The sequence below is a fragment of the Emydura macquarii genome, unplaced genomic scaffold, assembly GCF_026122565.2.
Source record: "Emydura macquarii macquarii isolate MOO-44397 ecotype Brisbane River unplaced genomic scaffold, CSIRO-AGI_Emac_v2 contig_2897, whole genome shotgun sequence".
Lineage (NCBI taxonomy): Eukaryota > Metazoa > Chordata > Testudines > Chelidae > Emydura > Emydura macquarii.
Genome location: NW_027133034.1, coordinates 416,969 through 441,155, shown reverse-complemented (window position 1 = coordinate 441,155; position 24,187 = coordinate 416,969). Strand labels below are relative to the sequence as shown.

The following is a 24,187-nucleotide window of genomic DNA, read 5'->3' as shown; positions in this document are numbered from 1 at the left end:
TTGGGAGCCTGGAGCTGAAATGCAGTAAAGGGGGCTGTGGGCATTTGTGGACTGGCTTCTTGACACCCTGTGTGGGGTAATCAGAAGCAGTTCATGGCTGGTTGGGAAGCCGGGCTTCAGTGTCACCCACCAGCGGGGGAGAATCTGCTCTCCTTTTGCAGCCTGCCCTGACCTTGGCATTATCTGTTGGCCACCCTGAGCACGGGTCGTATCACACCTTCCTCTCTTCCAAGTGCCTTAAAATGGATTCCTTAGGGACCTGCTCCATTATTTTTCCAGGGATTGAAGTGAGCCTGACCGGTCTGTAGTTCCCTGGATCCTCTTTCCTCCCTTTTTTGAAGATGGGCACTATATTTGCTTTTTTCCAGTCCTCAGGGACCTCCCCTGTTGCCACGAGCTTTCAAAGATAATAGCCAATGGCTCTGAAATCACCTCAGCCAATTCCCTCAGCACCCTTGGGTGCATTGCATCCGGCCCCATGGACTTGTGTATGTCCAATCCTTCTAAATAGTCTTGGACGTGTTCCTTCAGCCCTGCGGGATGTTCGCCTCCTTCCCATTCTGTGCCACCCAGTACAGCAGTCTGGGAGCTGATCTTGTCTGTGAAGACAGAGGCAAAAAAGGCATTGAGTACCTCAGCTTTCTCCACATCCTCTGTCACTAGGTTGCCTCCCTCATTCTCTAAGGGGCCCACACCTTCCCTAATCTTCCTGTTGTTGGCAACATACCTGTAGAAACCCTTCTTGTTCCCCTTCATGTCCCTTGCTAGCTGCAACTCCAGTTGTGCTTTGGCCTTCCTGATTTCATCCCTGCATGTTCGAGCAGTATTTTTATAATCCTCCCTAGTCATCTGACCAAGCTTCCACTTCTTGTAAGCTTCTCTTTTGTGTTTAAGTTCGTCAAAGACTTCTTTGTTAAGCCAAGCTGGACGCCTACCATATTTGCTATTCTTTTTGCACATCGGGATGGTTTGCTCCTGTGCCCTCAATAAGGTCTCTTTAAAATACAGCAAGCTCTCTTGGGTTCCTTTCCCCCTCATATTAGCCTCCCAGGGAATCCTGCCCATCAGTTCCCTGAGGGAGTCAAAGTCCGCTTTTCTGAAGTCCATGGTCCATATCCTGCTGTTCTCCTTTCTTCCTTTTGTCAGGATCCTGAACTCGACCATCTCATGGTTACTGCTGCCTAGGTTGCCACCCACTTCTACTTCCCCAACCAAATCTTCCCTGTTTGTGAGCAGCAGGTCAAGAGTAGCACGGCCCCTAGTGGGTTGCTCCAGCACTTGCACCAGGAAATTGTCAGCGACACTCTCCAAAAGCTTCCTGGATTGTTTGTACTCTGCTGTATTGCTCTTCCAGCAGATGTCAGGGTGATTGAAGTCTCCCATGAGAGCCAGGTCCTGTGAACTGGAAATTTTTCCTAGTTGAGTAGAGAAAACCTCATCTACCTCGTCCTCCTGGTCTGGTGGTCTGTAACAGACACCCACCACGACATCACGCTTATTGTTCTTGCTTCTAAGCTTAACCCAGAGACACTCAACTGACTTATCTCCAGTTTCATACTGGAGCTCAGAGCAGTCATGGTGCTCTCTTACATACAGTGCAACTCCTCCCCCTTTCGCCCCTGCCTGTCCTTCCTGAACAGTTTATACCCATCCATGACAGTGCTCCAGTCATGTGAGTTACTTCACCAAGTCTCAGTTATTCCAATCATGTCGTAGTTTCTTGACTGTGCCAGGACTTCCAGTTCCTCCTGCTTGTTTCCCAGGCTTCTTGCATTTGTGTACAGGCACTTGAGATAAGTAGCCGATTGGCCTACTTTCACAGTATGAATCGGGAGGCCTCCCCTGCTGCACCCTCCTCCTTCTGCTTCTTTGTGGTGTCCCTCTTCCCCACTTACCTTCGGGCTTAGGTCCCCGTCCCCCGTCGAACCTAGTTTAATTCCCCATGTGGAACTGTATCAAATGCCTTACTGAAATCTAGGTATATGTAAGATCTGAATGGGAACAATGAAATCAGTTAAAAAAGAATGAAGAAATATATATAACTAAATTTTATGAGAACCAAAGCCCTTCATTATCACAGGCTGTGGCAATAGCAACATCACTTGTGAAAGATAAGTAATACTGCAGAGGAAGAATCTTTTTCCAAATAAATAGGAAGGTAGAGGATAGTCTGTGTAGACTTAGAAGCAACAGCAGTAGCCATGTACACTTCTGTGATGGAGCTTAGCCCCCATCACCTGCAAAGCTAGGAAATACACCTAACTGGTCATGCGCTGCACCTGGGGAGGTGACTAGTTAATTGGCTTCTGGTCAAAGAAGGCAGAGCTAAGCTGTAATAAGTAGACTGAAGGAGCTCAGCTGAGGAGGAGACAGGTTTTCCTGGCAGAGTTAGGGTTTAACAGGACGATAAAGGAGGAAGTACACTACAAGAGCAGAATTGACTCGCACGGGGAAGCCCAGAGGTAAGGTTTGCAGGTAGAAAGGGAATTCCCAAAGGGGCAGAATTGTTCAGATTTGTTTGGACTTGTTTTGTGATACTCTGGAAGGGGTTTGAACTTTGTGACTTGGATAGAGGGCTGAGCCACAGAAGCCTGGAGCCAGGGGAAGACAGCTAGCAGGCAGCATTGGAGCCGAAGATACCAGTGACATTATGCTATGATACAAGGGGGAGCTCCAAAGTGCCCCACCATAGCTTCTCTATCAACAGCCTACACTGGAATAGCAGTTGTCCTGGTATGATGAGTGGGAGGCAGTCAATTGTTTGAACCATGGTGAATTCTTACATAGTAAAAAAAAAAAAAAATCCATCTAGCTATATCTTTCATGCCTGATTTTTCTGTGGACTCAATGCAATTTGCTTTAAGTGTTCTGGCCTCCAACTCGAGGATAGCTGGCTCTGATCCCAAATGGCAGGTAAACATTGCCAGCTGACAACCTGCCATCAGATTTTAAAATGAAAATCTATCGGGGGAAACTTTGAAGAAGATAGTAGCCAACAATGCTGGGAAGTCTAAGCCTTTACTACCAAATCAAAGAAAGTATTAGGGAAAAAAAGAGGAAAAATCAGTCTATAGAGGCAAATGGTCTTTTTTTCCCTATCAGCAATAGACATACTCTCAAAGTTAACTCTCTCCAACCAAAGAAAATACTGGAATAGAAAATCCTCAACTAAGATCAAAGCAGGCCATCTTTCCAGACTCCTCCTCCATCATATGGCAATTGAGAAACTAGAAGAGCTAATACCATAGAGTGTCATATGGCCTGTCCGTCCACCAGAGAGGTACTGCAGACATCTTTCTTATTGTAAAGAAAGTCAGGTGGAGTGAAAGGGGTTCTGGAACTCAAACAGAACAACTTAGCTACACTACTAATGAAACACACTTTCTCTGCTACCTGTCCCAGATAAGGTGGTACAGATGGTCAGGAAGGAAAAAGGCTACTATAATACCCAATACCACATCCTGATCTGATGTTATTGGTACATCCTCCTCTGTACCCCCTAAAAACACTGGAACACTTGCACCAGAATTCTGGATATATTGGGGCAAGGCAGAAGTACTAATAGAATTTCTTCTCTCTCTCCTGTCTCCCCATAAGATTATAAGAGTGATAGACACTAATTGCTTCCAGAATCCTGTCTCTGCCCACAAATTTATGCATCTCTTTGGTTTATGCTGAACACAAGATAAACAGCAGAAAACTGGGCATCCCAGATATTAGATTTTTCTACATGATGGATTATTAGACATGAATCTGAAGCCAGTAATACTATTGAAACATATATCTTCCATCAGCATTTTTTTTTCCTTCAACACAGACTCCAAATTGCACATAACAGATTACTCACAAATGGAAAGACTGCTATGGACAGCAAGTCCATTTTCCCAAATAGAACCACTTTACAGTTCTGCAAACACTAACATCTGGCCCATTTGAACCTATGTCTGAGAAATCCTTGCACTGTAGCCCATCAATCTCTACTGCAAGACAAGACAACCCAGCACTGTTGACTAGCTTGTTATTGCAGAAAATAACAAACTTGCCATTCCAGTGGCACAAAACTTCTGTGTCTGGCCCTGAAGGCTCATGTAGTTCTGGGCCTTAAATATGTCTAAAGACAGTCTGGCCTGAGGCCCAAGATGGGCAATAGACACACTTGGGAGAAATGAAACATTAAGCTGTCAGGTATGTTTTTTTTTTTTTTTTTTTAAAAAGCCATATCTGCTCATGAGTTTAGAATGTTATAAGAAATCTCACTGGAGATGGCCAAATGTGCATAAGTATTGCAATTTATTGTATGAGTATTATCTCAGAAAGAGAGAGAGACCGAGAGAATGTGTATGCGCATGTGCGTGCACAACTAATCATTTCTCTGAACAAAATAAAGAAAAAAGAGCACTTGAAAAGATTCCTATTGTACGTTCATTTTAATAAATGTGTTTGTAATGCTATGGTACAATTTTGTCTCCGTTTGAGTCTGATGAATTACAAACACAAATTAAAAGAAACCAAAAATTTGCTCTTGTAATTCCATAGGTAGTTTTGGGAGAGTTAAATTCTGTTTCTTTGAATATTGGTGAATTTTCAGTAAATTAGTCTCCAACACTTACCTAGACAAGCAGTGGCCCTCCTGACTAGATCTCCTTTGCCACTGAGTCACATGGACTAAGGATAATTTTCTCTGACTCAACTCACCAGAATTCCTGCAAAAGTAGGCAGACTTTTCAGATGCCTTTGGCTGAAGTTAATCATGCAACTGTTTCTCTTTGCCTAATCTCAATTTACTGTAGGTTTTGGAAATGTAGGCAATGCTCCCTGGAAATTCGCCTACTTTGGAGTAGCTGCTGACATCCCTTCACAAATTTTTTATGCTGCTTCAACATCCAGCACTTTTGCATGTAATCTTTCCTAGGTCCACTTTAATTTTGCATGCAAGAGTTTAAAGTCATGTATAGAGAGGCAGCAAACTCTCCCAAATCACAAGAACAATACAGGAATTGTACAGCAGATGGATCCACAACACTGACATGAATAAGTAAGACTGCTCTGTCGTAAAGCCAAACAATTTGGTGATAAATATTTTAAGAGAAAGAGTTGGGGGATTTATTAGTGAATGTTTCACTTTATTCCTTCTCAGTTAAATAGAGTCAAGGGGCTCTTTATTTCTTTGTTTTAATCTCAGCCTGCTAATTCAGTCCGAGCAGAGGATGAGGGTCACATCATCCAAGCCTTGTAGCCAAATCTTCCCATCAAAACACATGCATAACAGGAAACAAAATCCATGCAAATGAAGTCCAAAATGTTCTAGTATTTTGAATGAGGGAGTTGAGTTAAACGAGTGTCACTTCTCCCTTTTGAAAACCTATCGAAATCCTCCTGTGATCGCTCCATAGATTTAATGGGTGTGATTGGGTGGGTAGATATTATCTGTGCAACATCATTCCACTCTAGAGCTGAACAGATTATACCATGTAAGACAATGTTAATAGTTCAGTGTTTATCATCTTCAGCAACCTAATGAATCTCCATTTCCCTGCAGCTCTGGATGGCTGAGCCAGCAGGGTATCTCCACCTCTAACCCAGTGTGATGCCAGAACCTCTTTCACTCCTCCCTCTTTTCCCTTCCCTGTCTCCCATTCCTCAGTGGTTTTACTCTCTGCGTGATTCCTGTGAACTGTATTTGTCCCAAAATGGTTTCTTATGATCATGCCCCTGCTTTTTGCTCCCTCTCCCCTCCATGGGGTTCACAACTGTAAGATCCAGAATAGAGTGATTTACATCATGGTGAAAATCAGTGCTTAAATCACACAATTTTTTTAAAAATCAAATTAGGTCAAGCTTTGTAAAATTAACTTGAAAACTTGTACTATTGCAATTTAAGATTAAAATTTATCATGAACTAATTTATAAAGGCTGTTTAATGTGCCACGACTAATAGAGAGTATGTTGTTTGAAGTTTACAAAACTATTTTAGAGAAAACCAAAATATTGAAAATTTAAGGCCTGATTCTGCAACCATTTAAGCAGGTATATAATGTTACTCATGTGAATAACCCCACTGATTTAATGGGACCACTCATGTGCTTGAAGGTAAGCATGTGCATAAGTGTTTACAGCACCAAGGGCTAATATTGTATCTCTATTAAAAACTTGCTCTTCATGGCTTAAAATCTTTGTCACTTCAAACCAAAATGCTTCAGTGTTAATAAGGAAAATGTATTTAGACTTTCAACACACTAATACAATTATAGGGAATTTTTATGTGCACACAGATACAATATTTCAAAATTAGGAGCCTAAAGTTAGGTTTTTAACCCATATTTAGGCACTGGATGGTGGAATTTTCAAAAGCAAAAAAAGTAACATAGATGCACAAGTGCTATTGGCTTGAAACTGCAAACTGATCGTGGAGTATAGCCTGGTTGAAGTATTTCAGTTTTCTTGACTTTTGAAAGTTCAATATACTGGAAGAGGTGGTGTGGGTTACAGACATATTTTATGCATTTGCTTACTAATATTGTGTTTGTAAAGGAAAATAAAAATGCTCAAACTCTTTCCTTTCTACCAAACATAGTTTTGGAAGGAGATTTCATAAGTAATTCGCTTATCCGGGATGTCTTTGTTCAGTTTTTCTTACCCACAAAAGGGTGGGGTCAGCAGTAGAAGCAAGAAAAGCTTAGGTGCATCCATTGAAACTTTGCTTGTGGCAGAATTAAAGCAATATTGTGTAAGTTCACTCCGAGCAAAATCAGTCTTGTTTAGCCACTGCAGGATGCCATTCAACAACAAAGGCAACATAAGTGAAATTCAGTTAAAATAATCCTTTCAATCCTTGTATTAACTTTAGAAGTGTATTCACTGTACTAGCAACAGCATATTTTATGTGTTGCGTTGTTTGGCTGTGCCTGGAATACGATGACTTTCTAGGGTCACTATTCTCCTTCATTTTGAAGCACTGGGAGGAGAGGAAGGTGATCAGGAACAGTCAGCATGGATTCACCAAGGGCAAGTCATGCCTGACTAACATGATTGCCTTCTATGATGTGTAGTATATGGCTGGCTTCCCTCTAGTGGGTCTCATGCTTTGCTCCCGTAGTGGGCCAGGAAGTTGCCAGTCATCCCATCTTTCCTGGGGGAGGGACCCAGGGCCCACCATTCCTCTGCATCCCAGCCCAGGGGCCCTATGAACAGCAGCTGTAGACTGCTGGCTATGTATTTTGGAGCTGCAGCCTCTTCTCCTGCGCTACTTTCCCCCCTCAGTCCTTCTGGCCTCTCAGGCCCTCTGTCCTTGCTGGGCTCAGTACCTCCTTTTGGGGTTCCTCCGCTCTCCCACACTTTGCTACTCTGGTCTGTTACTTCACACAGCACCTCTACTTCCTCCAGCTTGTGCTCTGTGCGTTTGGGGGCGGAGCTGTTTTATGGAGCACCTGGCTGATTCTTAATAGGCCCCAGCTGCCCCTGGTTAGGCTGCAGGGAATAAAGCCCTGATCATTCTGGGGCTGATGTATCTCTTGTTGTGTACTCTTCTGCTGCCCTTGGTATAGCACAGATGAGATGACTGGCTCTGTGGATGTGGGGAAAGTGGTGGATGTGATATACTTTGACTTTAGCACAGCTGTTGATATGGTCTCCCACAGTATTCTAGCCAACAAGTTAAAGTATGGGTTGGATGAATGGACTATAAGGTGGATAGAAAGCTGGCTAGATCATCAGGCTAGAAGAAAGTTGGCTAGATTATCAGTGGCTCGATGTGCAATTGACAGATTGGTATCAAGCAAAGTGCCCCATGGATCATTCCTGGGACTGGTTTTGTTCAACATCTTCATTAATGATCTTGATGACAGGATGGATTGCACTGTTAGCAAGTTTGCAGATGATGCTAAGCCGGGGTGAGTGGTAAATACGCTAGAGTATAGGGATAGGATATAGAGTGACCTAGACAAATTGGAGGATTGGGCCAAAAGAAATCTGATGAGGTTCAACAAGGACAAGTACAGAGTTTTGCACTTAGTATGGAAGAATCCCAAGCACTCCTACAGACTGGGGAATGACTGGCTAAGCAGCAGTTCTGCAGAAAAACACCTGTGGGTTACAGTGGAGAAGAATCTGGTTATGAGTCAACAGTATGCCCTTGTTACTAAGAAGGCTAATGGCATATTGGGCTGCATTAGTAGGAGCATTGCCAGCAGATCGAGGGAAGTGATTATTCCTCTCTGTTCGGCACTGGTGCAGCCACATCTGGAGTATTGTGTCCAGTTATGGGCCTCCCACTACAGAAAGGATGTGGACAAATTGAAGAGAGTCCAGTGGAGGGCAACAAAAATGATTAGGGGGCTGGAGCACAAGACTTATGAGGAGAGGCTGAGGAAACAGGTCTTATTTAGTTTGCAGAAGAGAAAAGTGAGGGGGGATTTGATAGCAGCCTTTAACTACCTGAAGCGGGGGGTTCCAAAGAGGATGGAGTTAGGCTGTTATCAGTGATGGCAGATGACAGAACAAGGAGCAATTGTCTTAAGTTACAGTGGGGGAGGTCTAGGTTGGATATCAGGGAAAATCTTTTTTTACTAGGAGGTGGTGAAGCACTAGAATGGGTTACCTAGGGAGGTGATGGAATCTCCATCCTTAGAGGTTTTTAAGGCCTGTCTTGAGAAAACCCTGGCTGGGATGATTTAGTTGGGGTTGGTCCTGCTTTGAGCAGTGGGTTGGACTAGATGACCTCCTGAGATCCCTTCCAACCCTAATTTTCTATAATTCTATTATTAATTTTGCTTATTAATATAATGCCATATATGTAAATAGAATTTTCCAAAAACTTAAGAGGAGGGCACTGCTCCAGGGAGTTAACAAATTAATTCAGAAATATACAAACAATAACAGATTAGGCACAGACATCATCTGGGAGAGCAACCAACAGAAGTAGATTTTAAAGAGAAGGAAGCCATTTGGCACATAGGAAGCAGGAGGCATCATCAGGCATAGCGTACAATCTGAACAAAGACATAAATGGAGAAGGGAAGAAGAAAGGGTCTAAACAGGGAATGAATGGAGGTGTAAACATTGGGAAAGCTGCACAGGGCCTGAAAGATAAGACAGATGAAATAAACTTGATGGGGGAAAAACAAAGGTCTTCTGATGTTTTGGCATAGGGCATTCCCGTAGCTAGGGTCTTCTCCTGCCACCTCTTCCAAATTGGTAATGAGTCCTGTTTTGTGAAGAAATAACTTTTTGTCAGTACCTTCATGCCTGATGTTGACATTTGTCAACTTTGAGTGAGTAGCCTTTATTTTACAAACATAGTCATAGCTATTTAGGAACTGTATGCCAGTAGGTGGTGCAATATATGGATAAGGCATTCTCTTCTTTTATGAAGGATTTTACCTTCTTGGACTCAAAGGGTTTTAAGATCCTACCTCCTTTATGTTATCTTATTATTGATGTATACTTTAAATATCTATTTTGGGTATCGTCTCTGAAATACTGTTTTGACTGACATTTCATTTACTGTCAATATGCTGGAGTATATGATCCTTGAATAGCTAGTTTTTCTGCTTCAATACCCTTTTTATTGTGTTTAAAATACTATAAATTAGAAAACACAATAAAGAAAAGCAGGGGAAGCCAGTGAAGGGTTTCAGGTGGGGTATTTCTCCATTAATATCCCACTTCCTCATTGAACAGTCACATGTTCAGCTTTCTCTTACTCCCAAGTCAAAACCCTACCATGTCTTGTTGGTTGAAGCCTGGGATCCTATCCAATTTCTGATGGACCTCTGAAAATGTTTTAATTTTTAGGCTTTATTTAAAAAATATTTTTCTGTGAGACGTTTCTCCTCGTTACTTGACTGATACTGCACATGCCGCATGAAAGGCGCCTGTCCCCTGGCTAGAAATGGTTTACCTTGGATTAGATCATCCTTTTAATATCCCAGTTTACTTCCTGGCATCCTAGGCCAGTTGTTGGGACTATTGCCTATCAAAAACACACAAAAAGAGCTTTTAGTGGGGTGGGGAGAAAACAAAAACAATATCATAAGCAGAACCATAAGACAATAGCAAAAGATGAGTCTCCCAGACCAGACAATCATTGTCATATCTACAGCGAGAGTCCTGTGGCACCTTAAAGACTAACAAATTTATCTGGACATAAGCTTTCGTGGGCAGAAACCCACTTGGTCAGATGCATGAAGTGGAAACTTCAGTTTGGTAGGTGTATATATACATAGCCAAGGATGGGTGAGTTACATCACAGTGAGGAGGGCAAGTGTTAACAAGGTAAATTCAGTCAGAGTGGATGAGGCTATTCACAACAGTTGATGAGAAGTGTGAATGTCAAAAGAGGGAACATTATTTTTTGTAGTGGGCTAGCCACTCCCAGTCTCTATTCAGACCTAGTCTGATAGTGTCATATCTATGTTTGGAATGAAGAGTTTCCCTCTGCTTTGAAGGTAGATTTCTGTTTTTGGCCTTGAAGACCTGACAGTTTTCTGTTTCACCTGTCCTTTGGTAAACATTCAATGAAAATGTTTAACAGGACAACTAATGTTCTAGCATCGCAGCAGGATTTCTTTGTTTATGTGGCTTTTAGCGATGTTGGGCACTGATGTCTGGAGGGAAAGGAGCCAACTATAGCAATATTCCTGAAAGAGACTGACTGAGGTTGAGGGGGAATGAGAGTGGGACTTTAGAAGAGATATTTGTTCTTTGTAGTTTTCTCATTTAATCCACAAAAAAAGGGTGCATGGTGATCAATGTGGTCAGCATTATCAAGGAGCCTTATCACAGCGGAACTAAGCCATGCCTGAAGTAGACGCTTGCAGGTTCCCACCATTGCAGGTCAAGGTCATGGCTATCTATGCTGCTTAACTTTCTAGTAACTGTGCCTAGCGGTGATCTCAGAGCAAAGGAAGTTAATATATCTTGGTCCATGACCTCTTATGACGTAGTGCCCTTTAATGCTGAGAGAAAGGGAGTGGAAGTCAAAACTACTGAGTTTTATACCCAACTCTGCCACTGATTCACTGTGTGACCTCAGTCAAGTTACTGGATTTGTGCTTCACATAAAATTAGTCTAATCACTACCTAAAATTATGCTGTACGGTTTAATTAATTAGTATGGTGCTTTGAGAGCCTTTCCTGAATGGTGCTATATAAGTTGAAAGTATTTAATATATGTCATTATATATTTAATTGTGTGTCATTACCCCACCTTGTTCTAAGATACAACTTTTTAATTTGTTTAATGCAATATCTTTGGGTAGTCTCCCTGTAGTGTGTGTTTTGTTTTTTAAACTCTAATATGTGCCTGATAAGTGCATCTTATTATAGCAGCATTCCCTTGAATATCATGGGAGTGTCCTAAGGAAGGCGATTGTTACTAAGTAGGGTTCAGGACTGTGTACGTTACTGGCTGTTGGTGCCATAATTCTTAAATGAAAGTGTGTGCTCATTTTTCTCAGCACATTTCACATGTTCAAATTTTCCAGACTCTCAGCTAAGTGAATGTTGAGGATATATCCATAATGTCCACATTCTCCAAAGGGATGGAACAAAATATGAACTGGTTTGACCCTCCATATTTTGCTTGTATGCTGTTTCCACCAAGAGGAGATTAAGAAATGCCCCTCTTAATTAGAGAAATGAAACTTCAAACCGTATTGGGCAGGCCATTTTGGGGGGCAGGCCTACTCTTCTAGCACTCACTTCTGTCTGGTTGCTTTCAGAAAACGCTGTAAGATGTATCTGGCAAACTTTTTCCATAAAGGATGATTTTAAGTTTTTTCCCTTTCATCCCTTTTCAACATCCACATCATCTTATCTCCATAGAATTCTGGTGCCTTGGCAGTTTCCAGGCTCTTGGCTTCCTAGCAAGGAAATGTTTCTTGCCTTAATATAGTAAGTATTCAATGAACCAGTATACTGCAGTAATGCACTGACTTCTGTAATAAGTACATGGTTATTAACAGTGAAAGGTTTTTCTCAGTATGAGCCTAGTTGCTGAGGTCCTCCCAGTTGGCTTCATTGGGAATTGAGGTCAGGAGATGCTCAACTCTTTGCAGAATTGGGCTCTACCTGAGTTTGGTGCAGCTTTCTTTTAAGATAATAGGATCCAAGCTTAATTGTGGTCACACATTTCGTTTTCTTTAGGGAAGGAAAGTGTTAAACTCTTATTTGTACACTGTTTTCCTGACTCCCTTTCTACTTACCTCATAATTCAGAGGCAGTTGAGCATGGGAGATGTCTTTGTGCTGTGTCTTGCACTCTTGCACAACACGTCATCCAGTCAGAAACTGGGGATTTGCTTCTGGGATTTGTTTCATTACCGTGCTGGTAAAGGTTTGGAAGGACATTCTGTTTAGTGTGGCACTCTAGCCCTGTGTAGCAAGATTTTCTAGCACAGAGCTCAGTTGGCTGTACTGATTTAATCAATCTATCATCATTCATATATAATATATATATTTTAAAATTATACATTTCTCAGATATGTGACTTACGTGTAGTTGTATTCAACTTTTTGGGCAGCATAAATCCTAATTTTAGTTTTGAATTTTACTGTGGGGTATTTTGCTGTCACTTGTACATAAACTACAGTATTTGACTGTACTTAGTGTCACTGATTTCCTGGTGCCTACACTACAGCCTTAATTTAAGGAAAACAATACCTACATTTACATGTATATGCATGTAATTTTGAGAACTAATTTTAATAACAGATTTATATACATTAGTACTGAAATACAATTTTTTAATATTCATTTGCAGATTTTTACTATTCTGGCAATTAATTCACTGTCATTTGTCTGCTAATCACAGATTTACAGAGTATAAGAACAAATGTCAGCTTTCTTATTTGTGTTTTTATTTTTTGGTTTTGTCGAGATCGAAAATGTATCTTCAAATATACTGTACCCTGACCCTTTATATTGGCCCCAAAAAAGTAACAGTAGTTACCCTGAGCAACAATTAAAGGTGCAAATGTAAATAAAGTAATGTGGAGGCTCTGGGGTGGAGGTAGTGCTTTAGTTTGGGGTTTTTTAAGAGCAAAGAAAGTCTTGGCAAGCAAAACCCTGTTTTAGTAGCAAAATATTAATTTTTTAAAAAGAATATCCATTTTCTAAAGCAAATTAATTTAGATTATTTACCTTGGTTTTTATTTTTTAAATTGAGTAGTTTTCATAGTAATCTCAGGTTCAGGTTATTGAGACTATCTGTTCATAAGAGAACAATAAAATTGTATTTTGTGTAATAAGTACAATTTTAAAATGCACAACATTCTGTTTTTTAATTATGTATGAAATTGTTCAGTTTTGTGGTTAGCATTTTAATTATAACAAGAATCAATAACTGCCCAGCTAAAAATCTATTTGGATGCCTGGAATAATAAGGGGAAAAATATGATAAGTAGTTGTCAATATTAAAGCAGGCTGAAGGAAGAAGGCTTTGGGCCTTGTAGTAGGTAGAATGAAACAGCAGATTTGAGTATCCACAATTCTTTCAGTATTAAATTTTCAGTAAAATAAAATTACTTGTATATGAAAACATAGCCTTTCCCCAGCTCTCTTTTTTTTCCTGATCAGCTGATGAAGAGACTAGCAGCTCGCTGCTTTGCTGGCTTGTTAATTTTATCCCCACTAACTGTGATTTCCGATAGCCGGCCTGCTGATAGTGGTAAGGTAAATATCCTTTTTCATTGCCGTCTTGAAGATTCAGTAGAACTACATCACAGGCATGTGTAGGTGTGTAACACATCAAAAGCCGGTGTTCTCCGTATTTCTGTGTGCAACTGAGTGCTTAAGGAGAGCAATAACATTAACTGTTGACAGCCTTGCATGCTGTATTTATTATTAGCATTTCTAGCTTCCAAGATTTATAGTGAAATTTCCTTTTCTTAATCTTCGCTAGCTGCAGTGGTGTATAGTGGGTGTCCTGCTTTAGCCAAATGAATATTAATGAATTTGTTGCAGATTTTTTTTCCTTCCTTTTTCCTCCTAACTCATCAGATCAAGCCTCCTTCATAATGGTTATCTGAATGCTGTGGAAGCATGATGGAAATTGTCTTTTGATTATTAAGGCCTAGTTTCAGACTGTCCCTCAGGATTCTGTGTTCATGTTTGTTCAATGGATTTGCACATCGGAGGATGCATAGGAAACAGATTTTAAAATCCCACTGGCATTTTTAACATGCCAGGTTGTTTTGGGTTGTGCACCAGGTTTTTTTCACAAAACGTTTTTCAAGAGACATTGTACACAAGTGAAAGAAATTATGTCTGGGCTATAATCACTCTTTTTATATTGATTGTTATACTCACATGATCATAAATATTAGCCATGTTTGGTGCTGTGGAAAAATGAAGGTAATTGCCTTATGATTAGAGTTCTTTCAGCTACAAGAAAGAATTGATTAGCATTTGCATGTACTCAAGGCAATACTGAGAGGCAAGAGAGACAAATATCAACATCAGTTATGTTCTGAGAGAGCATTAATCCTAAAGCCTAATTGTAAAATTTTGAATTTTTTTCTGTAGTCTCTCTTTATACTTTTTTTTTAATTTCAGTTTTCTGATAATTAATTTTTTGTTTGGGTATTTTGGGGTTGTTTCCCCCTTTCACCTCCCTCTTCCCCCCACTGCTGTTGGGGGATTGTTTTCTGGGGTTTGGGGTTTTTTTTCCAAAAGCAAAAAAAAAGTTCAGCCTCTTGTCTTGTCACATGGATCTGTTAGTATACGAGCAGGTTCCCTTTATACCTGGTTTGTTTTCGTAGACACTTTATTATCTCTCCGCATAGTTCTGCTGGCTCTGGTTAAAAGCACATGTTTGCAGGTAATTAGAACTAATGTTTATTGTTTGTGACTGTCCTTTTGTTTTTCTTTTTCCATGCCATGGTACAAGTGCTCTTTACTATAAAACACCATATTGTCACTGCTTCTGCCTCTTCACTGGTTATTATACTAAATGAAAATTGCACAACATTTTAGAGATGGTTTTAACTCTTAAGTGATTTGTAAATTAATTTGAACTCTTTTGGGAGAGAAGGCTGTAGTGTGTTCCTACTTAAAATGAATGTATAGGAAGAACTGTGTTACTTTCTTACATTGGTACCTAATGTGAACTGTCCTGTCTGCAAACATGCATGTTAAAATCTGTTTGAGCACATAAACAATACCAGATATGACTGTTATTAAAGTGAACAAATATAATGCATGTCTTGCTGTATACTTACTAACATAGTGCCACAGGCCTTCAGAGATATGGACGTGTAACTTGCAAGGTGGAACTGAGGGTTCAATTTAATATGAATCCTTCTAGGATGAAGTTTAAGTATAATTACTTTAAGTTTAGTGTCTTATTGATTGCCACTAACTGATTTTTGTGCTGAACTCTTGTTTATAAATAGATGGTGTGTTGAATTGTTTACATCTGGCTGGTCTTTTAAAAATGTGATTTTTTTTTTTTCTTTGCATCTTTGGTTTTTAAAAATATAATTTTTCTAAATCCATGGTTGACAGGCAATCGAAGACGGCAATTTGGAAGAAATGGAAGAGGAAGTCCGGCTTAAAAAACGGAAGAGGCGAAGAAACGTGGATAAGGATTCTGGGAAGGAAGATGGAGAGAAGGCAAAGAAGAGGAGAGGCAGACCTCCTGCAGAAAAATTGTCACCCAACCCACCTAAACTGACAAAACAGATGAATGCCATTATTGATACTGTGATAAACTACAAAGACAGGTAAGCTCTGAATTGGTTCTTTGTTGTTTCCCAGTCTTTTTAGGGTTGCTGACAAACCGTTTCTAGGATTTTAATAGTGTGGTGTTTTTTAACTTTAAATAAAAATGATCTCACTTTGAGCATGAACTTGCAAGTCTTTCATGTATGTAATTTCCATTAGTACACACAGGGATTTATTGAGAATTTAATTTACAAGACAGCATGTATCCTCTTTGTTTGGAAATGCCAGTGCCCTATACAAGAGAAGTATTCCTTAGTACAGTGGACCCCATTAAACCAGATATAGATAATCCCAACAAAACTTTACAGGGGGGTTGTTTGTTTGTTTTTAAATAATCAAGTAGTACAAGCCAGTTACAAAATATTTTCCTTTTCCAGATGCTATTTACATCCCTGAACTTCTCCCTTCTCTTAATTTCTGTTTTCCTCTTCAGTCCTAACTTCCTGATTCCTACCCCAAGCCAGAGGCTCTAAATAAGAGTCTTCCTGATGGCTCAGAGTGTTCCGTTTGCCTAATACAGCCTCTTACCTTAATGATTCAGCCGTAGATCTTTGAAACTACTGTTTTATTAGTACAAGTTCTCACTGGCACTTAAAACAATTCTTGAGACTCTTTAGGGATGGAATGAAGAGCCCCTGAACTCCTGACAAAGAAAATGCTGTAGAAATATATGGCACTGCAACCCACCATAAGTGACGTGAAGCTAGTTTCTCCTTATAAGCCAGTTTTCAACATACCACCTCTCTTAACTTCCTCAAAAAATTAATCCCCCTGAAATTTCACACGACACCTCCTCCTAAAGTAGAATCTCTTTTTATTCTGATTTTCAAAATAGCTTTGCCTATAGACTCCAGATTTGTATTTTGTTTTTATTTAGTGTTTTTACAGTGAAATTACAAAGATTTATAATAGGAATCTGCACAGTAAGATAGGAAGAAGGGGTTAACAATGAGTAATTGGAGCCGGAATATGAGTAAAAAGGCACAGAAAGACGAAAGACTCCTAAGGTAAAGAGGAAGTATTTTTTCTGCTTCCTTGTGTCTGGCTTATACTGAGAATTGGTAAACCAGTCATCTTGTTATATTGCTTAAAGAAATTGTGTGTTAAGACAGTCTCTGCATGAGGAAGTTGTTCCAATTTTGTACCAGTTATGAGTAAGTTGTACCAATGTATCAAATGTTTTGTGATTTGGTTAAATCAGTGGAGCCCTCTTGTGTCAACGCTCTTATTTTGATTTGAATGCTCTGTATCAATTTATTTTAAATCTGTAAGGAATAAACTTAAGCTAAAGGACTATAAAGCACCATAAAACTAATTTAAGAGGGCTAGGTCCACAAAGGGAACTTAAACTCACTGTTGAAATTATAAAAATTTATAACAGAAACAGCTTTTATAATCCACATTAAGATAGGCATGCCTAATATTTTGGCACCCTGCTGCCTAATGGAAGTTACAGCCCTGAGTTAGGCACTCGGTCTCCCTCTTCAATGCCTGGGGAGAATTAGGCACCTAGGAACTGGATACACAAAAGCCAGCATGCTGAGCAGGGAGCCACCTAAACTAGCCAATAGGAAATGTCAAGGAGAGGGGTATGAGCCTAACCCCACTCTTCAAAGGGAGTTTTAGGGGCCTATCTCCACTTGGGATTCACAACAGTTAATTCTCTCCTGAAGCTAGGTGCATAAGCCGTTTCCCAACAAAACATGGAGAAAGTCCTACCACTGCACTTACAACCTTTAGCCCAGGACTAGCTTACTCCCCGAGAATGTGGGAAACCCAGGTTCAGTCCCTCCTCTGCCTGATATGTAGCAGGGATTTGAACCACATCTCACCTCACAGGAGGGTGCCCTAACCACAGAGTTATGGGATGTTCTTGGGTGACTCTCTCCAGTTGAAGCCATTCTGCTTTGTATTAAATAGTATCTGGGCCAGAGAGTGTGAGAATGACTCTGTAGCCCAGTCCCCTCAGCTATAGAAGACCTAAGTTCAAGTCCCTGTTCCAATGAGTGAGTATCTTCAGTGGAACAGCTTCAACAAGAAAGATTGAGAGGTACCCATCCCAGGATATGCCGTAGCCTAGAGGTTTGGGCACTGCCCTAAGGGGTGGGTGGTGTGGGTTCAAATCCTTGCTCCAAATTAGGAAGATGGGGGAATTGAAGTATGGTCTCTCATATTCATGGGTGAGTACAGTAACCAGTGGGATAACAAGAGTTATAAGGGGGCACGGGCATCACCTTCTGCTCCAGTTATGTTTTGTACAGGGCCCAGTCTGCTGAGGAGCCTCTGAGAACACCTATTGGATCAGGCGAGATAGGTGAGGAAATGCCTAATTTGAGAAACCTGTTGGGGCTAAGCATGAGTTAGGTGCCCAGGAGTCTGTATTGAGGCAGCTGTGCACATGCCATCAGCAGACTTTTAGGTGTGTAACAGATTTTACTGGTGGAAACTTAATGCCTAAGAACTTTAGGTGCCCACAAGGCTATGTGGCAGCTGAGCAGGATGTTTAGGATCTAAATTAAGCACCTAACTCCCTATGTGGATCTAGCCCAGAGTGCCCATCCAAGGGCAGCTGTGCTAATGTAACCAAATTGGGTTCTAAAATAGGTCCCCTTCACTTGCTATAGTTTCACAAGTAGGTGAGACCTTAAACTACAGATTTGTGGGTACCTTCAGTCCGTGGAAGGATGCCTTGCTTGCTTACTGCTGCTGTTTGGGCCACATTTTTACAGAGCTGATTTATGCATGTGAAGAGGATTTGGGGAGGCATGGAGAATAGGGGCACAGGAATAGGGGCAGGGCATGGCCCAGGGCCTGGAAGAGGCAGAATCTTGTATCATGTTCAGTATATGAATGCTTAAAATAGTTTATCTATACAACTTCAAGTTTTTACGTTTTCACTGTGAATAAAAGCCTCACGTCTGCTCTTGTGAAAAACAGAGGGTTAATTTAAAGGAAGCTGATTAGGCTCCTAGAGAGAGTAACTGACACCAAGCAGAGATTCACAATGGTTTTGGACTAAGCTGCTTACTGGAATGAGTTTGACTCAATATCTTTTCTATAAATCTGATTGAAATTAATAAGCAAACAGAAATGAAATCATGAAAACATATAGCTAAGGCTAAACTATTAAACTAAGGGTTAAACTATACAATTATCAAATCAACATCAAAATAAGATTAAATAGACATTAGCAATATTAGAATCAGGTCATCAGTTTAGTCAAGTTATCAAATTAATACAGCAGTTAATCAATTCTTATATATCTTAAAACAGGAAATGCACAGAGGTTGCTGTCTATTTAGATGTAAACCCCAATTAAAGGACTTTACCTATGAGAGTATAATCAGTTTAGCTGGTTGAATGTTTTAGTATTGAAACAAATACCTCTAAGTTATATCCTCCGAATCATTTAAAGCGTCCTCCTTAGATTTTACTGTAATATGCAGTGATGTATAGTGGCTAATCTGTTTCACCTCTTCCCCCACCCCCCAACACAAATACAGACTTTAACAAAATGCTCTGATAAGCAGAAATTTCAGCTTTCATTTAACAGTTTAGAGCTATGGGTGAGTTTCTCTGAACACTTTCACAGAACTAAAAACACGGTGTATGATTTTAAGGCACAGGTATAGGGCTATTTTATTGGGGAACTCTTCTTTCTGGTGCTTTAACCCCATGTTAACTGTACAGGTGTCCATATAAACATACACACCTTCAACTACACATTCGTGCCATAAGCAGATAAAAAGCTGGACATTTCCCAATTCATAAAAACAAAAGACAAATAGAAAAAGGAAAAATACTTTAGATAAAAAGGAGATTCAAACTCTTCAATTCTCACAATCCTCAGATTCACATAGAGTAGGAGCTATAACTGCAGTCAAGACCAGACAGTGATGTTACGGCACAGCATTTCATGCTAGCATGCTTCTTCTGGTAAAGGGATACTGGTCAAGGCTAGATAGCCTGTCATTGGTGTCATGATTTCCTTCCCTAGACCTGATCAATCTTGAGATAATGGAATATCAGCCTTCCTGAGATGGCTTGCTGATCGGAGGGAGGAGAAGCCTTCTGCCTTTACCTTTCTTTATGACTGACAATTCTAGCTTACTCCACTTTGAGATCTTCTTTGGGTCTTTCAGGCAAATCAGGTGGGCAGTACACCCCTAGATACAGTCAATGTGATCCAACCACATTGAAGTGGGCTAGCCTTGGCCTGATATCCATTTGAAAGCTTGCCTCTTAAGCCAGCAATTTGTTTAAATAACCACTATTGCCCCTACATATAATGTGAACCCAAAAATACCAAGATTAGAAAAAACATGAGGTGAGTTTTGAGGCAGTTGCCCAAAGCCTCTCCCTTCAGGGTTAAATGGCCATATGATGGCATGTGTGGAAAAGAGTCTCTGAAAGACCTTAAAAACAACTATTTATCTAACAGAAAGAACCAAACATACTCACTCCATTGTGCATCCTTCACCATTTTTTGGTTTAGATCTCTTATAATAGCTGTCATATCTTGCTTTGGAAATGAGAAACAGGTAGTTATATGTTAACTGGGTAAAAGGTTACAAAAAGTTGTCCCTTTAATAGCTTTTCATAAAAAAGCAGAAAGTTGCCTTAGGACTTAGTAATGTGAATCCTATTTGAAATAGAAAAAATTAAATTTTATACTAAATTTGTATTCTCATGTGTACTATTTCTCTCACACTTTCCACCACCCCAATATCCCACCCAGATATAACTCATACACAACCTTCCTATCGACTGGCTAAAGTTGGAATGAATGAGGCTCAACTGTTTTGAGCTTCATCAGCTCTACTGAAGTAAAATCCGCAAGAAAGAGGCTTTAGTGCTCCTGCTGTTAGTGCTGGGGAAATAACAAATAAAAATTTGCATTGAAAAGAGTGAAGGTAGGAAGTGTATTTCTGACACCCCAAAATAATATTGCACTGTCTTTACAAAAATGTTGCACCTTTTGCAAACACCAAATGTTCTTTGAGTGGTTACAGATGTGTATTCCACTAACTCTCTGCATGAACACTGAAGCCAGAGAACTTTGCTTAGTAGTATTCTTGCTTAGCATCCTGTGGCCCTGTAGCCTTTTCCATGGCTATTTAAGGGCAGCACCTTCCCAACCTCTTCTCTGTTCCTTCTCACCACCCATGGCTTGAGTTGGAGCATTACGAGTGGTATCTTGCTTCATGCTATTCTATCAGAGTTTCTGTGATTTTTGTTAGTTAGTTATAGTAGAACCCCTAGATTTTAGTAGTTAGTTAAGTGGAATTTAGCCTGGTGGGATGCCCTCACTATGTTTTAAACAGCTTGCCATGTGGGGTGGCGATCCCTAATAGCAACCCCCAAGACTCAGTGTTTTCTGTGCCTAGGAGAAGGGCACATTAAGGAAAGGTGCTCTATCTGTAAGTCATTCAAGAAGAGAATGCAGGTAGCTAGAGACTTGTCTCAAGAAGCACCTTTTGGAGCAGGGCATGAGACCCACTTTGGCACTGAGGACCTCTGCAGATTGCCTGGTCCCACAGAGACTTTTGGAGCCAGCCCATGAATTTGTTCCAGGCTCAAAGTCTGATATCTGTCTTAGGAGGAAGAGAGGTTGTTCTCCTTCCTCTAGTCCTCTTGAGGAAAAGATCTTTATAAGAGGACTAGAGCCATTCCAGTGTTTGGAGAGATTCCTCCTCCTCTTCTAAGAGGAGTGCAGCCAGCACCATGATTCCTCTGGTAAGGAGCATAGAGCTGGGCTGTCTAACCTCCCCCTCTGGTTCCAAGATGAGATCGATTGGACACCATACCAACAATTTTGGTACCATCCGTGGGATGCGCGTTAAGTCCGGTACTGACAACATTGGCATTGGCACAGGCTGTCTCCACGCCATTGGTGTTCCAGGCATCATGAGACTTGCTCTGCCTTTCTGTTCCTGACTTTCCAATAATTCAGGAGCAATCTGGTGCCGTGGCTTTTCTACTGAATCTTTGGTGTCTTTGTTTCTGCACCCATACCAATGGTGTTTACATGCTTGTTCAAAATGTCCTAAAAGCTAGACAGTCAAAGGGCAGGTTACGTGATGGTTGGGAGGAATGGAAAACCCAGAGGTGAGGTGCAATTATGTGATTCGCAGCCTCCTTACTCAGGTGAATGTCTAGGATGATTGATTTAATTTCTTCTACTCATCAAATGATAAATTCCCTTTCTCTTATTATACACCTTCTTAAAGTAAGTATCTAGGAAGTCCCAAAGCAGAACTTACCCCAGACTTAATACAGCAGACCCTGAGAAGCTCTTTGGAAGGTGGTAGAACAACCCATTTGACTGCAGCATAGAGAGCCTTCTTCCCAAAGATTGCACAGTAAACAGGGAGACTGAACTTGTTACCATGCAAATGTCCCTTGGGGATGTTCATCTCCTTTCTGCCCATGATGTAACTGTTGCTCTGATAATATGGGCATGGGCCCTGATGGCTAAGAGAAGGATATCATGTTTAAGTGTCACTAATGCACTCTTACCCACCTAACAATACAGACTTATCTCCCCTTTTGGGATACCTGTTGAGGAAGAAGAAATTGTCAGGTCTTCTGGCCTTTAGGATTTTTTGAGATAGATGTACAAAACCCTTCTCACATCTAGAGTGTAGAGTAACTGTTCATTATTGTCAGGAGAAGGAGTGCAGGGACAGAAGAATCCCATGATCTCTTGGATCAAGGTCCTGGTGAAATTTGATTGTTTTGTTTTGTTGTGGTGTTTTTTTGTTTTTAAATTTTAGCTGCTGCTACATAACCCATCAAGGGAGCACAAAACACACAAAGTGGTGTTTAATGGAAGTTTTATGCAAATGTTGGCACAAAGTCTTTGTTTTATGAAGTACTGGATTTAAATAATAATCACAAAACTTGGAAAAATTTCACTCACAGAACACACTAAATCCTGTTTTGTACATTAGATTCCGTGTAGTGTGTCTACTTTATATTATCCAAGCCAAGTCATGGCCCTTAAAACAAGAACTAATCAGAGCAAGCAGCAACCTGACAACCCAGGATAATCCAAGAGTCTTCTTTTTGGTTAGTGGGTTTGGGGTGAAAAATCTGGGATCCAGCCTCAGATTAATTACAGAACAAATAGGTGTCACTTGCTTTTACTTACGTGCTTTTCCTTCTTTCTGCCTCTGTAATCATCCTACTCTCCCTAAAATGAGCTGCTATTTTCATCTTCACTTTTGGTTTAACTACATAGAAGATAGCGAACAGCACTAAGGAAGAGAACTGATATCAGAGAATATATGGGTTATCATAATTTCCATGTCCCATTACATGCACCCTCACCAGTTAACTGTCCACTGCCCGTGCAATTAAATCCTAGCTGGGTTATCAGGGCTGTATAAATATACAGATTTTAGAACCTGAGATGAGAGTGCCGTCAAGTTTTACCTACTTTCTTCACAGGGACTAAGTTGCAACTAGCACAACCTTAGCTGTTGAGCATGCATATCTATTGAGTCCTCTCTCATGTGATCTGGGCTTTCTTACTGATACCATCTTATCTGAAACCCTGTTTATTCAAAGGGATCTGCATGTTTCCCAAATTCTCTATGTAAACAAGGCTACAATGTAACAGATGTATTTGTCATCTAAAATAGTTTCCCATTTGGAGTAATCTGAACTTTAAAATGGTTAGAAAAATATTGGTATATGCTCAACAATGCAGTTATGGATCATGTAAGTAACTTACATATTCAGGTATGTATTATCAGTTTTTGTGCTATTCAGACCCGCTAAGGCCAATGCTCTTCACTGGGATGCAGGATTTAATATCTCTAATTATTATTCCCTTTGGATATAGTGGCTTCCAGTTGCCATGAACTATATCATTCCAGAAGGCACCTGCCTTCACTGTACATTCTGTTAAATCAAAATAAGAAAATCAGGATTGAGAATTTGAGCATCTTAATTAGAGAGATGAGTGATATGAGTAGTGCCCAAATACTCCCCTTTGGCTTTATGCATAATAAAATTCTAATAATGTTATTGGTCCCCTGACAGAGTATTAAAAAACAGATATCTTATCCAGTGGAGCTTGCTGAAGATGTAATAGGAGGCTAGCAGTGCTCTGGGTTATTTTGGAGCCTTTGAATACAAATCCCTAATATATTGTATAAGTTGTATTTGTTTCATCCTGAATATATGAAGCCATCATTTCCCATAAAAATGTTGTCTGTGTCCAGTTGGCATAAAAAGAAATGAAGAAATGTGAGGTAGCATTTGTTCTTGTTTTGGTATTTTTGCTTTAACAATTTGTGTATCTCTTCTCCCCCCTACCCTCCCCCACACACACTCTAGCATTGCAACAGAAATGCCACATTTGAGTTGTCCTGTTCTTGTGTGCACATGTGTGTGAGAGGCAAATTTCCACTAGTATAACTGCACTGAAGTAAATAGAGTTAAGTTTAAGCAAATCC

General features: G+C 40.3%; 1 protein-coding gene across 7 annotated transcripts in view; it reads left to right on the top strand.

Moving 5' to 3' along the window:
• SMARCA2 (SWI/SNF related, matrix associated, actin dependent regulator of chromatin, subfamily a, member 2) overlaps positions 1–24,187 on the top strand; it is a 181,176-nt gene that overhangs the window by 138,405 nt on the left and 18,584 nt on the right. For 4 of the 7 annotated variants that reach the window (XM_067569072.1, XM_067569071.1, XM_067569073.1 and 1 more), the window contains exon 29: positions 15,504–15,721. In XM_067569072.1, coding sequence (XP_067425173.1) covers positions 15,504–15,721 — 218 coding nt within the window. Of the gene's footprint in view, positions 1–11,823; positions 11,893–13,562; positions 13,671–15,503; positions 15,722–24,187 lie in introns of those variants that run through there. The other 3 variants (XM_067569075.1, XM_067569076.1, XM_067569077.1) reach the window with 3 other exon arrangements.